The sequence below is a fragment of the Chelonoidis abingdonii genome, chromosome 10 (genome assembly GCF_003597395.2).
Source record: "Chelonoidis abingdonii isolate Lonesome George chromosome 10, CheloAbing_2.0, whole genome shotgun sequence".
In the NCBI taxonomy this organism is placed as follows: domain Eukaryota; kingdom Metazoa; phylum Chordata; order Testudines; family Testudinidae; genus Chelonoidis; species Chelonoidis abingdonii.
In genome coordinates this window covers 68272364-68299398 of record NC_133778.1, presented here as the reverse complement: position 1 = coordinate 68299398, position 27035 = coordinate 68272364, and the positions used below count along the sequence as shown (strand labels likewise).

Genomic DNA, 27035 nt, shown 5'->3' with positions numbered 1-27035 from the left:
ACCCAATGCCAATGCAGAGAGGATTGGAAACCTCTCCCCACCCTTCCTTCCCCCACAGCACTACCCCATTACTACGATAAGGTTTTTGCATAATTTCTCTCCACTGCTGGCTGCCAAGTTGCCTCTTTCTCCATTCCAGTGGCACTTGTATCTGAGGACACGTTGGCCTCTGGCACCATTTTGTTTCTTATCAGCAACAGGCGGCTGCTGCTTCTATTTTGTGCTGGTCTAAGTCCCAGCCCTTTCTGATGTTGGTGGGTTTTTGTTTTGTTTTTTTTTAAAAAAGAGAAACGTATCCAGGATGTTGCTATCATTGTGAAATCCTATTTTGGTTCAATATCCTGCTGTTTTAGATGTTGATTTTATTGGATCAGTAGAAAACGAAGCCAGGGCTCATTGTGAATGCAGCTGTTAGCTGGGGCTACATCACATGAACTCTTATAATCTAGTTTTGTTTTGCTTTTAGAAAAAGGAAAAATTGTTTCTTTGCCTCAATTATGGACAGTCAGGTTAAGACAGTACTGAAAACTTGCATTTTTTTTTAAATACACTAAAATACTTTCAATAGTTGTTTTTTTTTTAATTGGTAGCAAATAACTTCTATTAATCATCCAGGAAGGATGGTAGTTCTTGCCCACTGCTTGTGGTAATGGACAGTCCATTTGGATCTACAGAAGAAAAAGTCAACAACACAGACCCTAAAAACCAGAATTGGTTCTTGCAATGCATCAGGGGAAGGAACGCCACACTCAGGGATCACAGCAGAATGCAGAGCAGGAGAGAAAACTGGAAAACACTGAAGCTTATTTACACATGCATGACAGGACATGCTACAGTTGAGACTAAAGGCCCAGTGTATCTTTAGCATTATTATCTAATACTTCAATGTGGGCCCAAAGACCTCCAGTAAGAATCAGGGTGTCTCTGTACTCGGCGCTGCAGAAATATATAGGAAGATGTGACCCCTGCTGTCTTGAAAATTTTACAATCCAAGGCCCTGATTTTGCAATCAGATACATGCAAGCAAACCCCTGTGCTTGTGTGAAGTCCCAGTGACTTCAAGGCCTGATACTATTATTTTCAATCACTCCCCATTTCCCTTTTAAAAATCCTCGATTTGATTTTTTACTTTATTTATTGACTGTGCCACCAGTAACTTTCTATTAAAAAGCAAAGTGAGGGATGAAGGCAATATGACGGTGTCGATGAAGGGCTTATGGAAACCGTTCTGACATCTCAGTTGAAATTAATATGGGACAGGGAAGTAAATGATGAAAAAACTCACCTATTATGTCTGGCTAATGGGTATCAGTAAAGGGCCCTGGGTAATCCAGCTGGGAATGATGATCTTTCTGATGATGCGACACTTGTGCTGGCAATGGACTATCAGATTTCATAGGCAAAGATTGGGCCTGGATGATTCGTGGAGGAGACCTCCAAGGAAAATCATGGCAGTCAAAGGAAGTTAAACTGGTGATTCAGTGGGCGGCATTCAGCTTTCTGAGTCAGTAATGAACTAATCCCCCTAGGTGGAACTAAGGCAGAGGGGGTTTCTGGAGGTACAGTCTTGAATGAAGGCTGGACCCTGTTGGTGATTGTAGACCCCAAGGCAATTCTCACAAGTCTATTGTTCCCAACAGCCAATGTGGGAACTACACTGGGCCTAGCCAGGGCTGGGAACCTCAGTACCCATTGAACCAGTATGCCAAATTTAGATGATATAATCAGGAAGTGAGCTAAAGTGGCTATGCTAGGGAACTGAAGGCACTCAGAACCTGGCAGGACTGCATTAAACGTTTCTCCTGCAGATTCAGCTGGATCTGGTCATATCTACACTTCCTACTATAAACCCTTGTGAAGTAATACTATATGTCTTTGAACAGCTGCTTCATTTCCTCCCAGGAGTGGCAACAGGATTCATCAATATCTCTTTATTACGGGCCCGAGTCACCCCTCAGGCTGTGTAACTTCGTTGACATTATTCCAAATATACCCTGGTGCCGTGGGAGATCAGAACCTGGCCCTGAATTTCTCTCCCTGTAAAAACACACAGATCCCTACCCTTTCAGAAGAAAAGCCCTATATCAAATGCTAGAAGTTAAAAATTTCTTCTTGTACTTTTGAGAACAGCTGGGCTCATGACATTAAGTCCAGGGTTCAGCTCCAACATTCCCTCGGAAAGCTTTGCTTTTCCTACATGGAAGCTGCAGGGAACAGCATAATTTACTGAGCTTCAGGCTGTAGTATCAGGCTCACTCTTAAAGCCACGACACTGGGATATATGCTACCCTTGAGCCACGCATGGGACTCTCCTGGATATCAAGGAGAACGTTGCACAATCCAGGGCCCTTTATACGGAAAAGCAGGGTCTCCATTTAAAACTGCCATGTTAGAAATACGACTGTTCAGTGCTGCTTGGAAGAGGACAGTGGAGGATGTGTAACCATGGTAATACATTTTACCTGGAAAGTTATATTTGGATACACCATTACACATGGACTTCTCTATAAAATTGTCAGGTTTGTTTGGCATTTGCAGAACAGCGCATTACAGAGAAAACGGCCCCAGCCTCAGTGTATTTTTAAACACAGTCATGTACATTTTCAGAAGGGCAAGAAGAAAAACCAAGAGATTTAACCGATTCACGAAGCACAAAATCAAACACCATTGTGGCAGGGGAGAGAATAACCTACTACTTAACCCACAATATCACCCAGTTTGTCCTTCACTCACCACTAGCCATCCAGTCCTCAGAAAAAGAACCACTCCAAAAATGTTGATCATGCAAGAAGTAAAGACGCCATCCCAGGTTCCAAAGAGCACTGGCTCCCAGACGAATAGCTGTATCTTCCACCAGGGTTTGGTCTGCGTTTGAGATACCTAGAGGAAAGTAAAACCTTCAGTTACCTCCATGCTGTCATCTGGGTGACTGCAGAAGTGGCACAATGGCCTGCCAAGACTCCTACAACAGGGAGCTCTGTGCATGGCTGCTACAGCATCACTTTGCCTGACGTCACCCACAAAGAGCAGTATATCAAGGTGTCAAACAGAGAGTTAAAGGGTTAATGTTTCCTTTACCTGTAAGGGGTTAACAAATCATAAACCTGGAACACCTGACCAGAGGACCAACCAGGAGACAAGATACTTTCAAATCTCGGTGGAGGGAAGTCTTTGTTTTGTGTGTTTTTCTTTGTCCGTTGTTCTCTCTGGGTTCTGAGAGTGACCACACGAACCTACAGGCTCTCTAATCTTCTGTTCAAATTTAGTAAGTACAAAGGTAGAAAGGCGGTTTAGTCTTTTTGATTGTTTTCTTTATTTGCAAACGTGTATCTGGCTGGTAGAAATTTAATGTGTATTTGGCTGGAAGTATTTTAAATTGTATTTCTGCTGGGGGAGGCTTCTCTCTAGAGTCTAAGCTGAAAGACCCTGTAATATTCCATCTTGAATTTACAGTGATTATCTTTACTCTTTCTTTCTTTTATTAAAAGTTTTCTTTTTTAAAGACCTGATTGATTTTTTTCCCCCTGTTAAGGCTCAAAGAAACTGAGTCTGTACTCACCAGGGAAATGGTGGGAGAAGGGAGAGAGAGAAGGGGGGGGGGAAAGATAAATTTCTCTTTGTTTTAGGCTTCCCGGAAGCTGGAATCGTTATTGCCTATGGTGAGGGGGGAAAGGGGAGTAGGGAAGGGACTTTCTCCCTGTTTAAGATTCAAGGATTTGAATCACAGTGATCTTCCAGGGTAACCCAGGGAGGGAAAGCCTAGGAGAGGCACCGGTGAGGGAAAGCGTTTACCTTCCTTGTGTTAAGATCCAGGGGGTCTGGGTCTTGGGGGTCCCCAGGGAAGGTTTTGGGGGAACCAGAGTGTATCAGGCACTCCAAGTCCTGATTGGTGGCGGCCTATCAGATCTAAGCTGGTAATTAAGCTTAAAGGAATTCATGCTGGTACCCCATATTTTGGACTCTAAGGTTCAAATTGAAGAATTACACCATTACACAAGGGAAAGGGGAAACCTTGAGTGACGGGACCACGAGGTCCACAGATCCCCAGCAATGCCATGAAACTATTGCAGGCTCCACAACATGGATGCAGAAAGCACCACTATTTGGTCCTTAATCTGCTCTCTCTGTCATACAGAATTCAATCAAACAAGTAACACCACATCAAAGCACACAAAAAAAGGTCTCTACTGTACAGAAGGCAGGGTCACAACATCTCAATCAATTTGGCATGAGATGCTACATGTACAAGCTATACTGTCAGTTTTTTATCAGGTACAAGAAGATATGTTACAGAAGATGCCAATCAGCAGGTTCCCCATTAAAGGAGTCATGGTAGAGTGTACTTGGGCTCTCCTGAGGATCCCAACCCTCAGCTGTTCTTTTTAGGTGACAAATCTAAGGAACTATCCCAGACTGAGGTGTCAGTAGAGGCAGTTTCAGAACAAATTGATAAATTAAATAGTAATAAGTCACCAGGACCAGAGGGCATATGCCCAAGAATTCTGAAATAACTCAAATATGAAATTGCAGAGCTACTAACTGTGGTATGTCAACTAATGCTTAAATCAGTCTGTATACCAAAAGACTGGCAGATAATGTGATGCCACTTTTTTTTTTAAAAGGCTCCAGAGGTGATACTGGCAATTACAAGCCAGTGAGCCTAACTTCAGGCAACTTGGTTGAAACTATAGCAAAAAACAGAATGATCAGATACACAGATGAACGTGATACGTTGGGGACTTTTGTAAAGGGAACTCATGCCTCAAGGACCTGTAAGAATACTCTGAGGATTTCAACAGACACATGAAGAAGGGCGACCCAGTGCATATAGTGTAGGTGGACTTTCAGAAAGCCTTAGACAAGGTTCTCATCAAAGGCTCTTAGGCAAAGTAAGGAGTCATGGGATAAGAAGGAAGGTCCCCTCATGGATCAGTAGCTGGGTAAAAGGCAGGGAACAAAGGGCAGGAATAAATGGTCGGTTTTCACAGCGGAGAGTGGAAATAGCAGGGTCATTCAAGGATCTGTACTGGGACCAGCGCTGTTCAACATATTCATAAATATTCTGAAAACGGGCATAAGCAGTGAAGTGGCGAGGTTTTCAGATGATACCAAATTCTCAAGACAGTTGAGTCCAAAGCAGAGTGTGAAGGGTAACAAATGGATCTCACAAAACTGGGTGACTGGGGAACAAATAGCAGATTAAATTCAGCTTTGATACGTGCAAAGTAATTCACACTGGAAAACATAATCCCCACTATACATACAAAATAATGGGGTCAAAATTAGCTGTTACCACTAAAGAAAGGGATCTTGAAGTCATTGTGGGCAGTTCTCGGAAAACACCTGCTCGCCGTGCAGTAGCAGTCAAAAAAGCCAACAGAATGTTAGGAACCATTATGAAAAGGATAGATAATAAGACAGAAAATATAAGAATGCCACTATATAAATCCCTAGTTAAAAAAAACTAGGTGTGTCCATCTTAGAAAAGAGATGATTAACACGGGATATGATAGAGGGCTATAAAATCGTGACTGGTGTGGAGAAAGTGATAAGGAAGTGTTATTTACCTTTTCACATAACACAAGAACCAGAGGTCACCAATGAAATTGATAGGCAGCAGGTTTAAAACAAACAAAAGGAAGTATTTCTTCACACAATGCACAGTCAACCTGTAGAACTTGTTGCCAGGGAACTTTACAAAGGCCAAGACTATAACTGGGTTCAAAAATGAACTATGTAAGTTCATGGAGGATAGGTCCATCAATGGTTATTAGCCAAGACAGTCAGGGATGCAAACCCATGCTCTTGGTGTCCCTAATTCTCTGACTGGTAGAAGCTGGGAGTGAACAACAGGGGATGGATCACTCAATAACTGTCCTGTTCATTCCGTCTGAAGCATCTGGCACCAGCCACCGCTGGAAGACAGGATAGTGAGGTAGATGGACCACTGGTGTGATTCAGTTTGGCCATTCTTATGTGCTTATGACTAAAGGCTGGGAAGTGCTTTGGGTTAACTCATCCTGCTCCATCTAGGGACATGTCCACCACCTCCTACAGCACATGCAGTTTACATGGTGACGAGCTGGAAGGTGAGTGGGGAAGGAATGTAATGCCAGGGCAGAATATGGAGTGAAGCTAAGTCAGCTTCTGCATGGTTAACTGTGGCGCTCCTCTGAAAAGTGACTATAGAAAAGACATCAGAGGGTTCCATGATTATTTTCCCTCAGTGACTATCCAACGTTTCCTGTTTACAAGTTCAAAGACGTTTTTTCTAACTGTCAGCCCTGCAAACTCAGCCTGGGTTTCTGAAAGACAAGGTGGGGGTCTTTCTTTCTCATGGATCAGCACCAGTACTAAAGGTTCCATAAGCCAAATTAACCCTTCAGTTACACATGTGCAGAATCTACATTTTTGCTGGATTTGCATACATGTAAGTGGTGGGAATTTAGTAAGCAATTCTGCTGAAGCTGCACAAGAAGAAAGAGAACCCAGCTCATTCATAGTCATAGAGTTTAAGGCCAGAGGGCACCACCAGATCATCTAGTCTGTCCTCCTGTATACCACAGGCCATCACCATCAGCCAGCACCCACACACTAAACCCAACAACAAAAATTAGTATTACAGCCCACAGGAGAGTAGACTATTATGTGCTACAAGCAGAAAATAGGAGAGATAGCATGCACCAGTGCTCGAGGACCCCACAACGTCAGGGAAATAACTCTCTCTGTGTTGGTTCTGCAGGGCTAATGTACAAACTTTTATTTTGTCATTACAGTAAGCAGATACCTAACTTAGGTTGTTATTTAAGTGTTACTGGCTGGTTAGCACTCATGACAAATAAGGGCACTTATTTAGGCACCTAAATGTGGACTTAGAAGCATTAGATCCCTGTTTTTGAAAATCTCAGCCAAGGCAAAAACAGTCATAATGGAAGACTGGTATTAATCATGGCTTTGCTTCCTGACATGCTGTATCTTTAGGCATATACAGCACAACCAATATGATCTCAATGATAGAGAGTCATGCAGAACTGCAGGTAACAGAATAACTAACACTAAAATGTTCATTTTTAAGTTTCAGGTGTGTCAAAAAGCTTTAACCCAATACACAGTACAATACACAGCATTCCAGGGTACAGAGTAACTGAGTCCTACATAGGAAAGCCATCAAGTGAGCAAATTAATTTGGATTATTGTTTTTAGGGGAACTGGAAATAAACAACATTTAAAAGATTTTACCAATGATTATGTTATTGCTATTTGTTGGTGATTTGGTAAGTGGTGCTGTTCTCTCTGACATGGTTACAGAACCAGGTCCCACGTAGGATGGCAAGGGTTCCTACGTCATTAGAGATGAGGTCTTTCAGAAGAGATGTAAAACCAAAGTCTCGACAACATACAATCAAGACACTTTTTTGCATGAGCTAGTTAACCCCTGTATCCTTGTCAAATTCTCACTGAGGTACCTCAATTCTCCAAGCTGTTTAAACGAGACTCGGTTCCAGACTTTAGCCCATCCTCCTTCAAATTATGAACCATCATGTCTGATAGTAGAATCTTTAAAAAAAAAAAAAAAAGGCCTACAAACAACCAGACAACACCAATTTTCCAAATGTTACCAGGGCTGCCCTTGGAAAGAGCCGTCCGAGAAATTCCCCAAGGAAGGATTCTGTGCTGTACTGTGAACCATTCACCACACACAGTTGTGCTTCAAGCAGAAGTTTGCAATGACTCTCCTGCATGGCTTGAGGGGCAGTGAGCAGGGCCCCAGACCATTCCTTCAGCTGCTTAAAACAAAAAACATAAACCCACCCCCTTTTGGTATCAGCATAGCTAGAATCTCATAGTGTAGGAAGCCAAGAGTTAGAGTTTGGGGAAGGTGACTATACCTTATACCCCTCTCTGGAAACCAGCACAAAAGACAGGCCCTTCCTTGCTTGACATCCAGACAAGATGTTAATCCAAGGAGTCTCATAGAGCTTCCATAGACCGGACCCTGCAGAGGCTACTTTTGACTGGATGAAACATAAGACCTTGAGAAAGACCATAAGACCATGCAACTCTGAGGGATCTCATTAGGGTAATAAGGTATCCATCATGTTCAAGGCCTAAGAAGGAATGAAACCTTTCTTACTGAAACACATGTGATTTTGACATAACAAATATCTGAAATTAATCAGGTTGTCAGTTTATTCATCTGTCAGTTCATGATGATGTCACAAGGAGTTGCAGATGGAACTCAAGAGATTAGTGGCTTGGGGAGAAGGAGCCTTTTCAACATACCTGTTGTGCTTCCTCGTGGAACAGCTCTTGCACATGCATGTCACTCCTCAGGCCAGCAGCGCTGCTCAGCACAAACATTTTATCTTTTATGTTAGAGCCGTACGTCCAGCGTGCAGCCATAATGCTAATCACAAGTCTGGGGGTCAGAGTAGAAGGTCAGCTATTCCTCTCAAACAAATTCCTGTAGCAGTGGAATCTCCACAGACGAGGATTCATGGTTTTGTTACTCCTAGTCAGAAGGGCTAGGGAAGAAAAAGAAAGAGAAACCTACTGTAATTTTCTAATTCTGCAGAATACAAAGACGCACAAACCTGCCATTTAAGCAGCACCATCCTTTCAAACCAGACCCTTATAATGACTCGAGTATGTGAAATATAGGAGCTTCCATTAATAAGGCATCTTGATAGGGTATGTTTAGTATGAAGACAAGAAAACAATTATTTTATTATTTGTATCATACCTCAAGGCAAGGTATGCCAGGTATGTCACAGAACAGATAGTTTGATAGGTCCCTGCCCCAAGCAGCTTACAGTCAAAACAGAAACGCATATTAACAAATGAGAGTAAGGAGCAGAGGATGGGAAGGGACTTCCTTGGTAATCAAGACCAGTCCCCGGCTATCACAGGCAACCCTGTCATATAATCCCATTCAGAAACATATCAAGCTCCATCTTAAAACTAGTTAGTTTTCTTACCTGCACTACTTCAATGGCAAACTATTCCAGAACCTCACTCCTCTGATGCTTAGAAACCTAATTTCCAACCTACATTTATTCATGGTCAGTTTATACCCATTCGTTCTTGTGCAACATTGTCCTTTATCTTAGATAGCTCTTCCCTCTCCCTGATGTATTTATAGAGACCAGTCTCAGCTGGGGCAAAGGACATAACAACACCGTAAGGATTGAACGATGATGTTTAGCATGTATTCTGATAGTTCTTAAACTTGACCATGGGAACTTTTTTGTTCTTTGGGTTTCTAACATCAGTATTAATTACACTTCATGGTAGCAGGAGTTAACAAATACAGACACAAAGAATCAATCATGATTACAAAACTCCATGTTTACTTATTTGTATTTGACTAGTGCCTGGAGATCGCAACTGAGCTCAGGTGCTGTACAAACATATAGGGAGAGACAATCTCTGTCCCCAGGAACTTACAATCTAAACACAGAACAGAAGATTATTGTCCTCAGCTTGCAGGAACAATGGGACAGAGAAATTAAGAGAATGGCCCAAAGTCATACAGAACATCAGGAAGCAAGATGGGACTTAAATCCAGATTGCTCATGTCCCAGCCCAGGGCCTTACCCACAAGACCACCCTTTCTAACCAGCCTTCTTTTCTAATTCTGCCTTTGCCTTCAAACAGAACATCGTGAGCACACTAGTATAGAAACAACAGCTGTGCTCCCCAGCAGTTGCACTGATGATTCTCCTTTCTAGCATTTCTGCTGTGCTGTCTTGTGCTGGGCACAGGAGGTGTTTCTTTATCCCGTGCATTTGTCCTGTTAAGCAGCAGTAAAGCAGTTAAGAGTTCATTGATTCCCTACTGCTCATTCCCCGCAACCCCCACAAAGCAAAAAAAAAAAAAAATCCTTTACAATATCACAGTTGATTGCTGTTATAAGGCAGTTGGGGCTTCAAGCAGGGAACCAGCAGCAGGACCAGATGAATTCTTAAGTAACAAAGATTGTGTTTTTATGCAAATAGCTCCGGTGATGAAAACGGAGGGAGGAAAATACAGGACATGCAGGCAAAATTGCTTTTAAGTAGAATATTTTTCAAAGCGTTCCACAAGGCATCAGGCTGCTCTTTAATGGGAAGAGATTTTGTTTAGTAAAGCTCCACTGTGATCACCAAAATTCATTTCATTTATGGAGGATGCACCTGGAAGTAAAAGTTGAGCATCGCTGTCCTTGTTCATTTTACGATGTTCATTTCTAAGACCCATATGCTTGTTGCAGTACCTGGGGACACACATAGGTAAAGCATTCCTAGCAGCAAAAGTACATTTGCAGCAAGTTTGAAATATCAAGAAGTAGTCATTCATTTACCATATCTTCCATAGCAAATGTAAACATCTTTCACATAGTAAGGCTCAGGTCCCAAAATTTATAACTTGCAGGTGGACTGTGCTATAGGTTACAGGACTGAGGTGCAGCCTTGCCAGGATATTTTGTTGTCCTACTTCTTAAATCCTCTAACAGACTTTCTTCCTTCTTCTACTCACACTGGTCTCTGAGAATCCCTGCTCTCTCTCTTCTACTCCCCAGTCCCTCTGCTTGTCTATCACTAACTTCTCTCTCTCTCTCCCTGCACACAATCTTACCCCTGTTGGTGTGAGAACTTTCTCCTCTGCAGCTACTGCTGTATGGAACAACCTCCCTAATTTTTCTCCCTTTCCTATAACTTAATTCTACAATGATTTATACACATACGTGTATCACCAATATTTGCATTCATTTAGCATTGGGATACTGTTTTATGTAGGATGCTGTGCAAGATATGTAAATGAAAGGAAAATAAATATTTTGCTCTGATTCTACAAAGACTTACACATGCTTAACTTTGTACAATGTAAGTCGTCCCATTGAAGTCGACGGAATTTTACAGTATGTAAAATAAATTAACACAATTCTTTGTGAGATCAGGGTCTGAGATTGTAGTCTTTGGGGCAGGGATCTTCTTCTTGTTATGTGTGTGTATATAGGTGCCACCACAAAATATCCATCTAGGTTAGAACATAAGAATGGCCATACTGAATCAGACCAATGGTCTATCTACCCCAGCATCCTGTCTTCCAACAGTGTCCGATGTCAGATGCTTCAAAGAGAATGAACAGGCCAATCACCAAGTGATCCATCTCCTGTCATCTGGTCTCAGCATCTAGCAGTCAGAGGCTTCGGGACACTCAGAGCATGGGGTTGCATCCTTGACCGTCTTGACTAATAGCGATTTGTTGATAAGTTCATGGAGGATAGATCCAATTCTTTTTTGAATCTAGTTATAATTTTGGCCATCACAACATCCCGTGGCAATGAGTTCCACTGGCTGACTGCACACTGTGTGAAGAAATACTTCTTTTTGTTTGTTTTAAACCCACTGCCTATTAATTTCATTGGGTGACCCCTGGTTCTGTCTAGCATTTGCCACACCATGGCTAAAGCATGTTATGCTACACATACCATTCAAAATTAGTCTGCTAGAATAACAATTCCTTTCCCCAAATATAAAATTAGGGTCTAATTCAAATCTTGATTGATAGCCACTTCCCCAGAACTAAATAAATCAAAGAAATTGAATCAATGACCACATATTTAGTTCCCCATGGTTTTCATGGCTAGGAGCAAAACAAGAGCTTTGGGGGAAATACGTCCATTGCAGTTTTAAGGAAAAATAATTACGTGGGGTTGATTTTTTGTCCGTTTTTATGGTGACAAATAATTTGGAAGCTGAGATACTTTCATATTTAATTGTAAAGGCTTATTCTGGAAGATGAAAATTATAACCTCTAGTGAGCATTCTGCAACTCAAACTGGCATTGTATCTTTTCAAACTAAGACTATTTCATTAATAATCACATTTTTGGCTGAGAAGCTGCTTTAATCACTACTCTAAGCTATTCAACAGATGGCTGATTTTAAAGAAAAGAGGTTAATACATTTCCAACCGCAATTGTGTGTGGTCCAACGACCTCTGAAGGAGCTCCCTTCCTGTCATAGGAGTTACTTTCAAGGCTTGTTTTGTGATGGGACCCAACAGCTTAGCGCACTTTCTTTTCAACAAATCACCTAAACCCTCTTCGTGGTCAAGTTTTAAAAAGCACCTAATTTGGGGGACCCCAAGGAAGAAATTAATTAAAGATAAATCAAATAGCAGTCAGCACAATAAACTTAACTAGCACACACAGGAACGTTTGATTATATACAAATACAACAATGTTATCCAGGCAATGTAATATCCAAGCTAATTTTGTTGCTCTTCTATATTTTGAAAACAATAGTAACAGAGTATTACATATTAAGGACAAATTCTCTCTAGCAGTATATCAATTTTACAGCCTGACTTGACTTACTTCTATTTAAAGTTGTTTATAAGGTTCCCATCATGGTAGCTAACTAGTCACTGTTACACTTAGGCTGTAAATGACCAGCTATAATGACAAAACAAGAACAAACTCCACTGGAAGGATTTATATAATAAAATAAATCAGAGAAGTAAATGACATTTGTCACCACTGCACTGTTCACTCTGGCTGTATGTTCTCTCTCCTTCGCTGACACCCTGTGTCTGTCTCGTCTATTTAGACCGTAAGGCCTTTGAGGCAGGGACTGTCTTACTCTGTTTGTACAGCACCCAGCACAACAGGGTCCTGTTCTCATCTGCCCTTAGGCACTACTATCATGAATATTATGGTATAAATCAAAGACTGAAGTCAATCAAACCATTCTTGATGAGAGAGCTCTCACCTCTTTTGACGACCTACAGAAAATACAGCTACCCACCGTTTATTATTAATTGGTTTGTTTGTTTTTTAATAACATAAAAAAGAGGTGTCCAAGGAAACTCACAGACGGGACAGCTATTCCTTCCCAGATTTACCAGCATACAGACTAGATCTCCGTAGCCTCTTTGCCGAAACTAGCTTAACCAGCCACAAACATCACCTTGCACACCTCCTCCAGCCTGCCCGTCAATGCATATTCTCCGGAGCTTGGCTCACGGTCATTCCACCCCCGGACACAAGGCTCTGCAAACCCCTCCCAGCCATCCGAGCCGAGCTCGGCAGGTGCGTGCGCCGGGCAGGTTTAGCTGGAACTTCTGAGCTGACGAGTCCTAGAAAGGACCAGGAAGGAGGGTGAGCCCTGCCCACCTTCAATCTAGGAGCAGGAGTTTCCTGGATCCGGGAGGCACCTGCAGCTTTTTCTCAGCGCCCTGCCCCCCGTCTTCGCCTGCTTGTGAAGTTCCTGCACCTTCTGCTTCTGAGTCTCCCTAATCTTCCTTTCCTCTCCAGCCTGTCATTGTTGCCCCCTCCCCCGCCCGCTTTGCCCTTGGAGGGGGCAGGTAGCAGCAGCCCCTGGTTCTCTGCTCAGTCAGTGGCAGTCTCCAGGCAGCCCATTTACCGGGTGAGTGAAAAACAAACCAGAAGTTGTTTGCCCCAGAAGCAAACCCCCGTCCCACCGCACTGCAGCCCCTGATGCTCGCTCCGCGAGTGGGGTGCAGCCCACACGCCCCACCCCCACCCCACCCCACCAGCAGCCGGTTATCTAGCCCAGGGCTCACATCCCCCACGCAGCACCTGCTGGCTCTGCTTACCTTGGCCCCCCTCACTCCCTTCGCCCCCTGACTCTGGCTGGGGGCCTCCCTTCCCCCAGGCTCGCCTTACCCAGGGGTGGGGCTGTGCCTCCCCTCTGCCCTGCAGAGACAGCCCCGGTTCCGCTGCGAGCTTCCAGCCAGCGCTGCCCGGGGCCGGGCACTCAGTGCCACGTGGGCCTGGCCCTGCTGGTGCCGCGGCGGCGGGACGTGGGGGTGGCCTTCCCCAGGCAGGGACACTCCCTGGTAGTTTGCACAGGAGCCGGAGCGCGCAGCCCTGGAGCCTCCTCTCTGCATCCAGCCACATGCCCCCGACCACAGCTAAGGGCCAGCGCTCCCTTCTCCAGCTGTGCTAGGCAGCCTGAAGGGGACACACTCCCCAAAGAGCTCACTTGCCTCCAGAAAGCAGGATGGGGGGCAGCCCCCACACATAGACGGCGCTTATTATTTATTCAGACTTACACACATCCGGCTAACCAGGGCACCTACCTCTAGCTACCAAATACGGCCCCACCCCTGCCACCACTTCCTGAGGTGAGCAGGCTCTCTTCCCCCACTTAGGGGAGCAAGGGCTAGGGCTTAGCCTTCCTCAGCGCTGATATTGGCATTCCCAGACTGTAAATACTCCAGCTCTTACTCATACCAGTACATCCAGAGCAACTCCAATACAAGGGTGCTTGATTTATACTGATAGAGCTGAGAGCAGGATTAGATCCATAGAGGGCAAATCCTAACCCCATTGAAGTGAATGGGAGAACTCCCACTAGGGACACAATTTCACCCATAGTGAGTGGACTCTGGAGGTGGAAAAGGCCTGTTCGGTATCTGGCCCCTGACCCTGCCAGTGCAGCATTGTGTCCTGCAGTATATTTTCTACTGGTCTTCCTAAAAGACAACTCTTGTTGGTTGCATCCAAAGGGAGCAGCAGGTGTAACAGGAACCTTGTACAACTTTGTCTATTACAAACACATGCAGCCAGTGGGGAGGGAATGTGACAGGTTATATATGCAAACAGAGTCCCATTACCAGAGGTAATAGGCTCAACATCCTGCTTCGCAAGCCCATTCGTTTATTCTTTATTGACACTCAGGGAACATGATTTTTTTCTCCCTTAAGGGTGGAAGACCATAGGCACATAAACAGTCAAATAAGGATGCTAGGCAGCAGCATCCTGTGTTTCACTGAAAACATGAAACCGATCATTCATTTCCTTATTTCTTATTCATAATGGAGGCTTTCGATTTATTTGAAAGTCCCAGCACTTTGTGAAAAGAAATTATCACACCCACATTCTGCCTGATGGAGCACAGTGGGCATAAGGGCATGTCTATGCAAGGGCATTCCATAGCAGCTCTTCCTAAATAGCTCCCCAAGTGGCACGCTAAGGGGTTGTCCATGCCGGGAATTTGCAAAACAGATTAAGGCACTCTTATTCTGGAATTCCCTTCTATCCTATATAGGTTCTGAGGTCCTGCCCATCATCAGTATTTGAGCACCTTCCCTTGGTGCATTAAGCAATGTAACTACACTTCTGTAGTCTGTTCTCTCATCCCTCCCCAGGGGAAGAAGTGTGTGCTGTGGAATGCCGTATTTTGGTAGGGTTTTAGGATTTGTTGCTATGTATTTATGCTGGAGAAGGCAAGGTCAAAAATTTGCTTGTACTTGGAGCAGAAGATGAAGTTTGAAATGGTCCTCAGTTCCTAGGGGTTCATTCCACAGTCTCAGAACTTTCTGTGGGGCTGATCTATTTCCCCCAGCGACAAGCTTTAACCTTTTTGTAGAGAGTTATGGTGGGCCAAAGGCACATATTTGTTGCCCAAGATCTTCATTTTACACCTTTAGGCAAACTTTTAGATATCCTGGCCCTTGAAGACAAGGACTGAGACTTTGAACTTGATTTGAAATTCTATGAGAAGCCAGTGCAGAGAACATGGACAAATCTGATGTGTTGTACATTATTATCATGATATGAGTAGGAGTTAATAGAACAAAGTATTCTTTATATCTCTTTTGACTGTAAGGTTACACAGTTCAGTAGCTGGCTGTCACCTGACCAGAGACCAATCAGGGGACAGATACTTTCAAATCTTGGGAGGGAAGGCTTGTGTGTGCTGTTAGAATTTGGTTTTCTCTCTGGTTCTGAGAGTGACCAGACTTTGCAACCAGGTTTCTCTCCAATCTCTCGATACAGGCTCTTATAAGTTAAAATAGTAAGTACTAGGTAGATAGGCGAGTTAGGCTTATGTTTGTTTTCTTTATTTGCAAATGGATCATTTGGCTGGAAGGAGTTCAACTTGTATTTTGCTGAAAGGATTTTAATTTGTACTTGTATAGTATGCTGGGAGGGATTCCCCTGTAACCTAATCCATCTTAATTTACAAAGATAATTTTTACTGTTTTTCCTTCTTTTAATTAAAAGCTTTCTTGTTTAAGAAACCTGATTGTTTTTTTATTCTGGTGAGACCCCAGGGACTGGTCTGGATCCACCAGGGAATGGTGGGGAGAAAGAGGGAAGGGGGAGAGAAAGGTTAATTTTCTCTCTGTGTTAGGATTATTTTCTCTCTCAGGAGAGTCTGGGACGGGAAAGAGAAGGGGGGGGGGAAGGTGAATTTTCCTCTCTGTTTACAGATTCAAGGATTTGAACACAGTGATCTTCCAGGCAACCCAGGGAGGGAAAGCCTAGAGAGGCAACGGTGGGGGAAAGGGTTACTTTCCTGTGTTAAGATCCAGAGGATTTGGGTCTGGGGTTCCCCGGGCAAGGTTTTGGGGGACCAGAGTGTACCAGACACTGAATCCTGGTTGGTGGGAGCGCTACAAGTACTAAGCGGGTAATTGAGCTAGAGGAATTCATGCTGGTACCCATCTTTGGACGCTAAGGTTCAGAGAGGGAATTGTACCATGACATGTTGGCAGTAGCCTGTGCTGCTGAGGAGCACTCTTTAGAGTTCTAGATTAGCTGGAGTTTCCTAAGTACTGAATTTTCATCCCCAATATATTGCATTGCTGTAATCCAGTCAAGAAGTAAGAAACTGAATAACTGAGGCCAGGTCTTCATCTGCAGGACGGGACAGATCTTCTAGCCAACCAGAGCTGTTAAAGTATACTCATGGATGATGCTGTGGAGCTTAACATCAGTGAGGAATCCAATTGTAGGTGTGTACATTTATCAGAGGAGACTGCACTGTCACTGCAAACACAAACTCAGGACATTAAGGACATAAGGGACCCTCTCAATCTCTAAGCCGGGGTAGGCAACCTATAGCACGCGTGCCGAAGGCGGAACGTGAGTTGACTTTCAGTGGCACTCACTCCGCATAAAAAGAGTAGGAATCCTGTTTTTTTGGCTCCTGGCGAGAAGGACCGACGCAGGGTGTCCAGGGGTGGGGCTTGACCATGTTAATGATAATTTTATAAAATGCCTATTTCTAAACATTTTTAAAAAACTTAATTAAATTACATACAAATAATAGTACGGTTATCTATTATAGACTTATAGAAAGAGATCTTCTAAAAACATTGAAATGTATTACTGGGACGCGAAACTTTAAATTAGAGTGAATAAATGAAGACTCGGCACACCACTTCTGAAAGGTTGCCGACCCCTGATCTAAGCTGACCTGCTGCATATTGCAGGCCACAGAACCTCACTCAGTCACCCCTGTAATAGACCTCTATCCTCTGGCTGAGTTACTGATGTCCCCAAATCTTAATTTAAAGACATCAAGTTACAGAGAATCCACCATTTACTTTAGTTCAAACCAGTACGTGACCTATGCCCCACACGGCAGAGGAAGAAAAAAAACCTAAGAGGTCTCTGCCAATTTGACCAGGGGGAAAATTCCTTCCAACCCCCAAATATGGTGATCAGTTAGACTCTGAGCAGGTGGGCAAGATCCGCCAGCCAAGCACCTGGGAAAGAATTCTCTGTAGTAACTCAGAGCCCTCCCCATCCAGTGTTCCATATCCAGTTGTTGGAGATATTTCCTAACAGCAGTCGCAGATGGGCCATAGGCCATTGTAGACAGTTTCATCATACCATTCCCATCGTAAACGTATCAAGCTCAGTCTTAAAACAAGTTATGTTTTTTGCCCTCACTACTCCCTTTAAGAAGGTTGTTCCAGAACTTCACTCCTTTGATGATTAGAAATCTTCATGTAATTTCAAGCCTAAACCTATTGATGATCAGTTTATATCCATTTGTACTTGCGCAAACATTGGCCCTTAACTTAAATAACTCCTTTCCCTCCGTGGTGTTTATCCTTCTGATGTATTTATAGAGAGCAATCATCTCTCTCCACATTCTTCCTTTTGTTGGGCTAAATAAGCCGAGCTCCTTAAGTGTCCTCTCGTAAGGTAGGTTCTCTATTCCTCTAACCATCCTTGCTCTGCACCTATTCCAGTTTCAGTTCATCTTTCTTAAACATGGGAGACTAGAATTGCACACAGTATTCCAGATGAGGTCTCACCAGTGCCTTGTATAATGGTAATAACACTTCCCTATCTCTACTGGAAATACATCACCTGATGCACCCTAGGATTCCATTAGCCCTTTTTATGGCCTGTATCACATTGGCTATTCACACTCATCCTGTGATCGACAATAAACCCAGGTCTTTCCTCTCCTGTCACTTCCACCTTATACATCCCTAGTTTATAGCAAAAATTCTTGTTGTTAGCCCCTAAGTGCATGACCTTGCACTATTAAATTTCATTCCATTTCTATTACCCCCGTTTTCTAGATCATCCAGATCTTCTTGTATGATACTCTAATCCTCCTCCCTATTTGCAATACCTCCCAACTTTGTGTCATCTGCAAATTTTACTAGCACTCACCCACTTTTTATGCCAAAGTCATTAATGAAAATGTTAAATAAGATTGCTTCCAAGACTTATCCTTGAGGAACTCCACCAATAACCTCCCTCCAGCCTGACAGATCACCTTTCAACATGACCCATTGTAGTCTCCCCTTTAAGCAGTTTCTTGCCCACCTTTCAATTCTCATATTAATCCTCATCTTCTCCAATTTAACTAATAATTTCCCATGTGGAACTGTATTAAATGCTTTACTGAAATCCAGGTAGATTCACTCTACTGCATTTTCTTTGTCTAGAAAATCGGTTATCTTATCAAAGAGATCAGATTGGTCTGGCATGATAAACCTTTTGTAAAACCATGTTGCATTTTATCCCAATTACCATTTACCTATATGTCCTTAACTTCCCTCTCTTTCAAAATATGTTGTAAGACTTTGCATACAATGGAGGTCAAACTAACCGGCATGTAGTTTCCTGGATCACTTCCCCACCCCATTCTTAAATATAAGTACTATATTTGCTATTCCCAGTGATAAGAGGTAACCTGAGAGTTTCTGGATTCATTAAAAATCCTTGTTGTCGGGCTTGCAATTTCATGTGGCAGTTCCTTTAATAACCTTGGATGGAGATTATCTGGGCCCCCTGATTTTCATCCAATTAGGATGTTTGGCTTCCACCTTTAATATGATATCCTCATTTCCATTAGCCACCCTGCTACTACCCCTAAAATCCTCATTACCCTTATTAAACCTGAGGCAAAGTATTTGGTTAGGCCATACCTAGATTATCTTTAATCTCCACCATAACCTTAGTGCTTAGTGGTCCCACTTCTTCTTTTCTTGTATTCTTTTTATTTATATGACTAGAGAATCTTTTACTATTGGTTTTAATTTCCTCTGCAAGATCCAACTCTGTCTGGCCTTTGGCAGTTTTCATTTTTTCCTTAGACTTTGACCTCCAAGACATAGCTTTCCTTGCTCAACCATCCATTCTTCTATTCCTTGTAGGCTTTCTGCTTTTTCTTAATTACTGGTTTGAGCTGTTTGTTCATCGCCTTCAGTCTACAACCCTTCCCTATTAATTTTTCCCTTTATTTGGGATACACACTTAAGTTTCTGCAGTTTTGACTTAAAGTAATTCCAAGTTTCCTTCACAGTCAGATCCTTGAGTTCTTCAGTCCAGTCCACTTCCCTAATTAATTCTCTTAATTTTTTTAAGTTTGCTCTTCTGAAATCAAGGACCCTAAGGGCAGACCTATTTTTGTTTATCTTCCCACGTAGTTTTAACTGAATTAACTCATGATCACATGAACTAAGTAGATGTCTTCTACAATCAGTTTTTCTAGGAGGTTCTTGTTGGTTACTAATACTAAATCTAAAATGATATCACCCCTTCTTGGTTCAATAACTATTTGGTGAAGAAATCTGTTGGCTACCACATCCAGGAATACCTGGGCCTTACCATTATTAGTAGCACTTGTCCTCCAATCTATACCTGGGAAATTAAAGTCTCCCATGATCGCACAATTCCCAGTAGTATTTATTTAATTACAAATATTAAAGAGATCTCTATCCATTTCCAAATCAGATCCCAAGCATGATCCCAATAGAGCCTCTTTTACCTTTCTTCCCCAAAGTAAATTTGACTCAGATTCTGTTTTCTCCATTCCATCACTTTTATTTCTTTACAGTCTACCTTGTCATTATTATACAACACTACTTCTCCATCTTTACTTTTACTTCTGTTTTTCCTGAACAGCACGTGCCCTTCAATACCAATATTCCAGTCATGAATACTATTCCATCTTGTTTCTGTTATCCCTATAACTTCCTGAACCAGTAGTTCTAGTTCCTCCATTTTGTTATCCAGCCTCCTTGCATTGATGTGCAGACATCTTTGTCGTTTTTGCTTGGCTTCACCAATATTCCTCACCTAATTAGGTACGGTCATTTTACTGCTAGTATTGCCTACCTATTACAGTCAGTGATGTTGGTATTATCTTTCTTCTTGTTGTCCATTCTGCTACCCTCTGTTGTTCCTTTTCCCATTGCTATCTCTTTTGCTTGATTTTCCTCCTGTTCAATATTAGAATCAAGTGTGGAGATTACATAAGCATCTCTCAACCATCTCCTCTACATTGCTAGTTTAAAACTCTTTTAATTAGCTGTGCCAACCTCCAACCCAGAAGTCTATTTTCCTCCCTACTCAGGTGGAGTCCATTCCGAGAAAACAATACTCCATCCATGAATGCCTCCCAGTGGTTGACTATCCCTGTCATGGGATAACCCCCACTCTGAACCTTAGAGTCCAAAAGATGGGGTACCAGCATGAATTCCTCTAAGCTTAATTACCAGCTTAAATCCTGTAGTGCTGCCACCAACCAGGACTTAGAGTGCCTGGTTCACTCTGGTCCCCCCAAAACCTTCCCTGGGGACCCCAAGACCCCTAAATCCTTGGGTCTCACAACAAAGGGAAATAAACTATTCTCCCTCCCTCCTTTCTTCCTCCCAGATCCTCCCCTCCCAGGGTACACTAGGAGATCACTGTGATTCAAACTCCTTGAATCTTAAAATAAAGAGCAATGTCTCTTCCCCCCCTCCCCTTTTTCCCTCACCCAGAGGCAATACAGATTCGAGCTCCGTGAATCTAAAACAAAGAGGAAATTCACCTTTCCCCCCCTCCTCTCTCTCCCTTCTCCCACAAATTCCCTGGTGAGTACAGACTCAGTTCCTTTGAGCCTTAACAAGGGGAAAAAAATCAATATAGGTCTTTAAAAAAGAAAGGCTTTTAATAAAAGAAATAAAAAGGAAAAGTTGTCTCTGTAATCAAGATGGTAAAGGTTACAGGGTCTTTCAGCTTATAGACACTAGAGAGAATCCTCCCCCCAGCATACATACAAATAAAATCCTTCCAGCAAAATACACATTAAAAGTCTACCAGCCAGATACACATTTGCAAATAAAGAAAATAATCAAAAAGACTAAACTGCCTTTCTACTTGTACTTACTACTTGAACAGAAAATTAGAGATTCTGTAGGTACGTCTGGTCACTCTCAGATCCCAGAGAGAACAACGGACAAACAAAAAACACAAAACAAAGACTTCCCTCCACCAAGATTTGAAAGTATCTTGTCTCCTGATTGGTCCTCTGGTCAGGTGTTCCAGGTTCACTGTTTGTTAACCCCTTACAGGTAAAAGAGACATTAACCCTTAACTGTCTGTTTATGACAATCCCAAAGCCCTCTTTGTAGTACCACTGCCTGGGCCATCTGTTGATCATCGTGCTCTTGTCTTGCCTTCCCTCTCCTCCTCTAGTGACAGGTAGAATCCCACTGAAGATCACCCAAACTTCCTTATTTCTTTAAGTGGCTTCTCCAGCCTGGCGTAGTCTGACTTGATAGCAAGAACCTATCAGTACCATTTATTCCCATGTGAAGGAAAATCAATGGACTCTTTCCTACTCCCAGTAGATTCTTTCAGGCTCAAGTCCACATCCGGAATCTTAGCTCTCAGCAGACAGCACACCCTTCCGTTCTGCAGATCAGCTCTGGTGACAGACCTTTCTACTGTTCTTAGTAGGGAGTCCCCTGTAGACCTGTCTCTTCCTGGTGTTGGTGCAAATGTTCAGCCTTCCTCCTCCTGTTCTTTCTGGCTGCTATCTTCTTGTCTTCTGTTCTCACTTGTAGTCTTCTGCAAATCATCCTCTATCCTCCTGGCTATCTCCATTGTCTCTTCCCATATTGTAGGACTAGCAACTCTTTTCTTCTTTGGTCTTTAATCTGCCCACCAGCCTTACCTCGTCTTGCTTGGATTTAGCTTGAACTATATGCTCATTATCCATGAGCTGATCTCATCCAGGCTCCGGGCCATCTTGTTGTTAACGGTATGATCATACATGGTGAAGGATAGGTAGGGCTGTGTGGTATCTGCATATCATTGATCCTTCAGTCCATGTTGTCTGATCAGATCACCTAGTGGTTGCATGTAAATGTGGAAGAGGACTGGAGAATTGATCCTTGTGAGACTCCACAAATCAGAGGGTACGTGCAGGAGGGGCAGTTTTCCATTACTGTTTGGTTAGTGTGTTCCTTCAGGACACATTACCCTGGACTCCTGCCACTCCTTCAGGTGAGGCAGCAGTATCTCATGGTAAATAGCGCCAAATGCTGCAGAGAGGTCCAGGAGGATTTGAATGTATGTCTGCCCTTTATCCATTAACTGGAGTAGTTCATCCAGCAATGACAGTAAAGCAGTTTCAGCTCCATGTCCTGGCCTGACACTAATGCCAGCAATGCCCCCTGCCATGTACACTGGCCAAACCGGACAGTCTCTATGAAAAAGAATAAATGGACACAAATCAGACATCAGGAATCATAACATTCAAAAACCAGTAGGAGAACACTTCAACCTCTCTGGTCACTCAACAACAGATGTAAAAGTGGCAATTCTTAAACAAAAAAAACATCAAAAACAGACTCCAACGTGAAGCTGCAAAACTGGAATTAATTTGCAAACTGGGATACCATCAGATTAGGCCTGAATAAAGACTGGGAGTAGTTCGGTCATTACAAAACCTAATTTCCCCAATACTAATTTCTCCCTACTGTTACTCACACCTTGTCAACTGTCTGTAATAGGCCACTCTCTTACCACTTCAGAAGTTTTTTTTCCTCCTCTGGTATCCCCCTGTTGATTTATCTCGTTAGACTGACCTCACACATGGTAAAGCAAGCCCCACCCTTTCATGTATTTATACCTGCTCCTGTATTTTTCACTTCATTCATCTGATGAAGTGGATTCTAGACCACGAAAGCTTATGCCCAAATAAATTTGTTAGTCTCTAAGGTGCCACAAGGACTCCTCATTGTTTTTGCTGATATAGACTGACATGGCTACCACTCTGAAATCTTAAATTAAGTGATCTTGTAGTTGGCCTTTGCTTACCTTCTCTATGAGCTTGCTCAGGAATGGAAGGTTTCACACTAGGCAGTAATTGGCTAGAACCAATGTATCCAGAGTGGTTTCTTCAGTGTTTGTCAGACTACTGAGTGTTTGAAGGAGGAAGGGAAGATTCCATCACTGAATAACTTGTTGACTACTTCAGTTGGGAATAGGAGCATCCACATGGGGAATTATTCTGGAACAGCTAAAGCATTTTAAAGTCACACCCTACCTTAATTCTGAAATAACTTTCCCATGTAAACACCCTAAAATTGTTCTCTTAGAGACAGGAAGTGAACTGGGGTCAGAATGGTGCAATTAGGTGGAGCACAAACTCAAGTGTGGTGGGTAGAAAGCTGTCCCCTCAAGGATAGGGAGGTCTAACTCAGACCTGCTGTCTAGAGCAATAAATATCTCTGTACAAGAAATGTCATTGTCTTTTAAAAACCCACCACTCGAGGATGTAAATTTCTAACGATCTCTCCTTTCACTTGCCCACCCTTCCACCATCCTCCCTTCAAAAACCTAGGTGTTCATTACAGCTAGAAGAAAACAGATTCTCTAATTACTTACATCTGTGCAAAGCAGGATTAATTCCATTTAATTTGGTGGCATAAAATTGATGTAAACTAGAAAAATTAAGACCGCTGATTTTAGTGGTTTGCGTTAGGACTCAATGTGAATGGGGAGGAAGGTTTGTGTGCACAATTGCACTTCGAGCAAGAAGTTAAGGATAGCTTTTCAAAAGCATTAAAAAATGGCCTAAATATGCTTCCACTTAAGTCAATCGGAGTTTTAACATCCTCTTCACTGGGAGCAGTTAGGTTAACACTGAGTATTTTTGAAAATCCCACCCTAGCATTTAACTGCAACCATATGTGTTTCTGATGCATGTTAAATTTCATTTACCTTTAGAAATGCTTAGCCTGTTAGTAAAAGGGTCCAGACTGATATGCCACAATTATTTTTGCAAGTCTACTCTACTCAATAAATCATTTCCAAATGTATTTAAATATTTTTGAGAGAACAAACAGTGAAAATGAGAAGTGGTAAGGAATATACTACAGAACACGCTCTAAAATTACATATAGGAAATATGTGATGATGTGGTGTGGTATAAATAAATTCTCTCTCTCTCCAACCTATAAAGCTAAGTTCCTTAGTTCAGCTGGGAGGGGGGCAATACAATTAATACATTAAAACATTTCTAAAAATGTCCTAAAATATCTTTGTTATACATAAGAACAATGTGAACTTGAAATTTGGTATCTTGAGTGCATTCAGGGTCCCCATGGAAAGCCAGGAATCTCCCCTTTCTAATAATACAGAACTCCCATTTCAAAGTTATGAGATGTTGGATGCCAATCCTAGCAGGACTGAATATTGTTCCTCTTAGACTTTAAAATAGAAATCTCTTTTCTCCATAAAATTATACTATGCCAGCCATTTGAAACTGCTCAGAGGATTGGAATGTGGAGACGGATTCATCGGCAGAGTGGATGAAGTGATAAAAAGATGATATAAAATGAGAGCAAGCAAGCAGGCCGGGGACAAATTCTGGGAGCCAAGAAGTGTAGCAGATCAGACAGCAGGAAGCAGATTCCTGAGGTGGAAAAGTTAGTAGCAGTCAGGTTAGTCAGTAAGAGGGAAGTGAGCCATATTTAAAATGGCTGCCAACTTGAGTGATCATCATATAACCAGAGACTGGGAGCACTATGTAAGTGGAAGAAAATGTGAAAAATATTTCTTACTTACATGCATATTAATAAGGACCGTCACAACCTTCACCTTCTGCACCACATGCAAAGCCCTTTGACCAGTCTTCTCTAACACACACAGCAATGTGCATATTTTAAAAACAACCTCAAAAGGAAACACTCCAGTACACACACAGTTCTTGCCTTGGAGAGAGGATGAACCACATGTGACGGAAGTTTAATTTGGACTAGCCTGGTGCTTTTGATTTCACAACAGCAAAGTCTCTGTATTTCGGCCTTTGTGAAATGGCACTAATAATCAGATCTGACCATGAGAAAAAATCATATAGCAGCAACTGTGAAAGCTAACATGTTCAGGGTCACAGCTTGTACTTCTGTACCTATGCCAGCCTACCTCTCTCAAATAGCAGCTTATAAGGTTATGCAGCCCAGGGAATATTATCTGTTCTCAAAGAAGGTACCTGGCTACAATATAATACTGGTATAATGAACTGTGTCAGCAGATAGAAATGTAACTTGCAGCTACGGTCATGAATACACATGTTTACAGGTCAACAAGAGAGCTGTACTGGCATAGATATCCTAAGATACCAGAGACATGTGTATGCTTGCAGAACCACAGCCAAACTGCTTTGCTAATCAGTGGGTAGTGGTGCATGATAACTGTTACAGTATCATATTTTGGCTCTTGTGTATGAGAGGCACAGAAGCACTGGCCAACAAAATGAACTCCAGCTGGGAAAATGTTAGTCAAGCCAGAAAAAAGAAACAGTTGTGGTTTGGTGATACTGAGATTCAGAACACAGGGCCAAAAGCTGCCTTGCAATACTTCTGCTGAGCGCATATAACAGAGGGAAGAATCAGTCTTTTTCAGAAAGTACATGGCTGCTGACACCTACATAGATCAGTAGCTAGGAGTGGAAATTTGGGTGGGCCCCAAATTATGGTGCATGAACAATGACCAAAGCTCTAGTGTTATAGGAAATCATTTATACTGCATATTACTGTGGATTATTGCATATTATATTTGAGTGCCAGGGTGCATGATTATAGGGGAGTGGTGTAGATCGTGCAGAGAAGGGACTGAGAGCAAGGATGCTGGGTGCTAAGCTGCTCAGTGGAGAGGAACGATCCCTGCAGTCTCACAAGAAGGTACAGGTTAAGCCAGGGAGGGAGGGGCGCTAGTCAGCATGCTTGCGGGGCCTGGCTCTCATCAAAGCCACGCAGAGCTGGAAGAAGTTTGAGGTGCTGAGTGGAGGCAGCAGTGGGACTGACAAAGCTGTTCCACTCTGCTCCCTCCCAGCTATGGCATTCTGCAGACAGGCTGAGAACCACCCACTCTTCAGCCAGGAGTTCCTGACCCCTAATCACAAGGACCTCAGCTTCTGCATTCACACAAGCTTGTACCTGGGAGGGCCTGAGTGCTACACCGGTGACAGACAGATTTGGGCTGGGATAGGTTGCAGAGAAAATGTAGGAAATAGAAATTTTTAGTGAATCACCTTTAGGAGGAGGAGGAATTAAGTCCTTCAGCAAAGTACCATATTACCCCAAACATCCAACACTTGTGTACAATAAGTTAAGAGGCTGGCATGTGTGTATGCGTGCGTGTGTGTGAGTCAATAGGCTGGTGTGCGTGTATGTATGTGTGTGCAGGTTGCACTGCTAAATTATGAGGAAGACAATCTAGTGTCAGAAAATTAGCATTGATAAATGCTCACTGGGAAAATGTTCTAATATCCCTTCCTATAGTGAAAGGCAGCTTAAGCATCAATGATTCTTTATAAGATGTCAATTATTCACTACCATTAAGTGCATTATGAAGATATTCCACAGAGCTGCTCTTGTTCATGTAAGGATAACAATGATGGGCAAGGTACCACTTGGTTGGAGATTAGATACACAGATGAACTACATGTGTTTCTGTTTTTTTTTTTTAAAAAAAAGAAATCAAATTGT

The 27035-nt window shown here is 42.6% G+C and overlaps 1 protein-coding gene across 7 annotated transcripts in view; it reads right to left on the bottom strand.

Annotated features, from left to right (window-relative positions):
* Nucleotides 1-27035, bottom strand: part of SLC12A8 (solute carrier family 12 member 8) — a 105264-nt gene that overhangs the window by 76200 nt on the left and 2029 nt on the right. For 3 of the 7 annotated variants that reach the window (XM_075070282.1, XM_075070283.1, XM_075070285.1), the window contains exons 1-3: nucleotides 13675-13785; nucleotides 8284-8525; nucleotides 2734-2880 (exon numbers count right to left, since the gene is read on the bottom strand). In XM_075070282.1, the coding sequence (XP_074926383.1) occupies nucleotides 2734-2880; nucleotides 8284-8403 (267 nt within the window). In that variant the 5' untranslated portion in view covers nucleotides 8404-8525; nucleotides 13675-13785. Of the gene's footprint in view, nucleotides 1-2733; nucleotides 2881-8283; nucleotides 8526-12964; nucleotides 13290-13674; nucleotides 13787-27035 lie in introns of those variants that run through there. The other 4 variants (XM_075070284.1, XM_032793982.2, XM_032793984.2 and 1 more) reach the window with 4 other exon arrangements.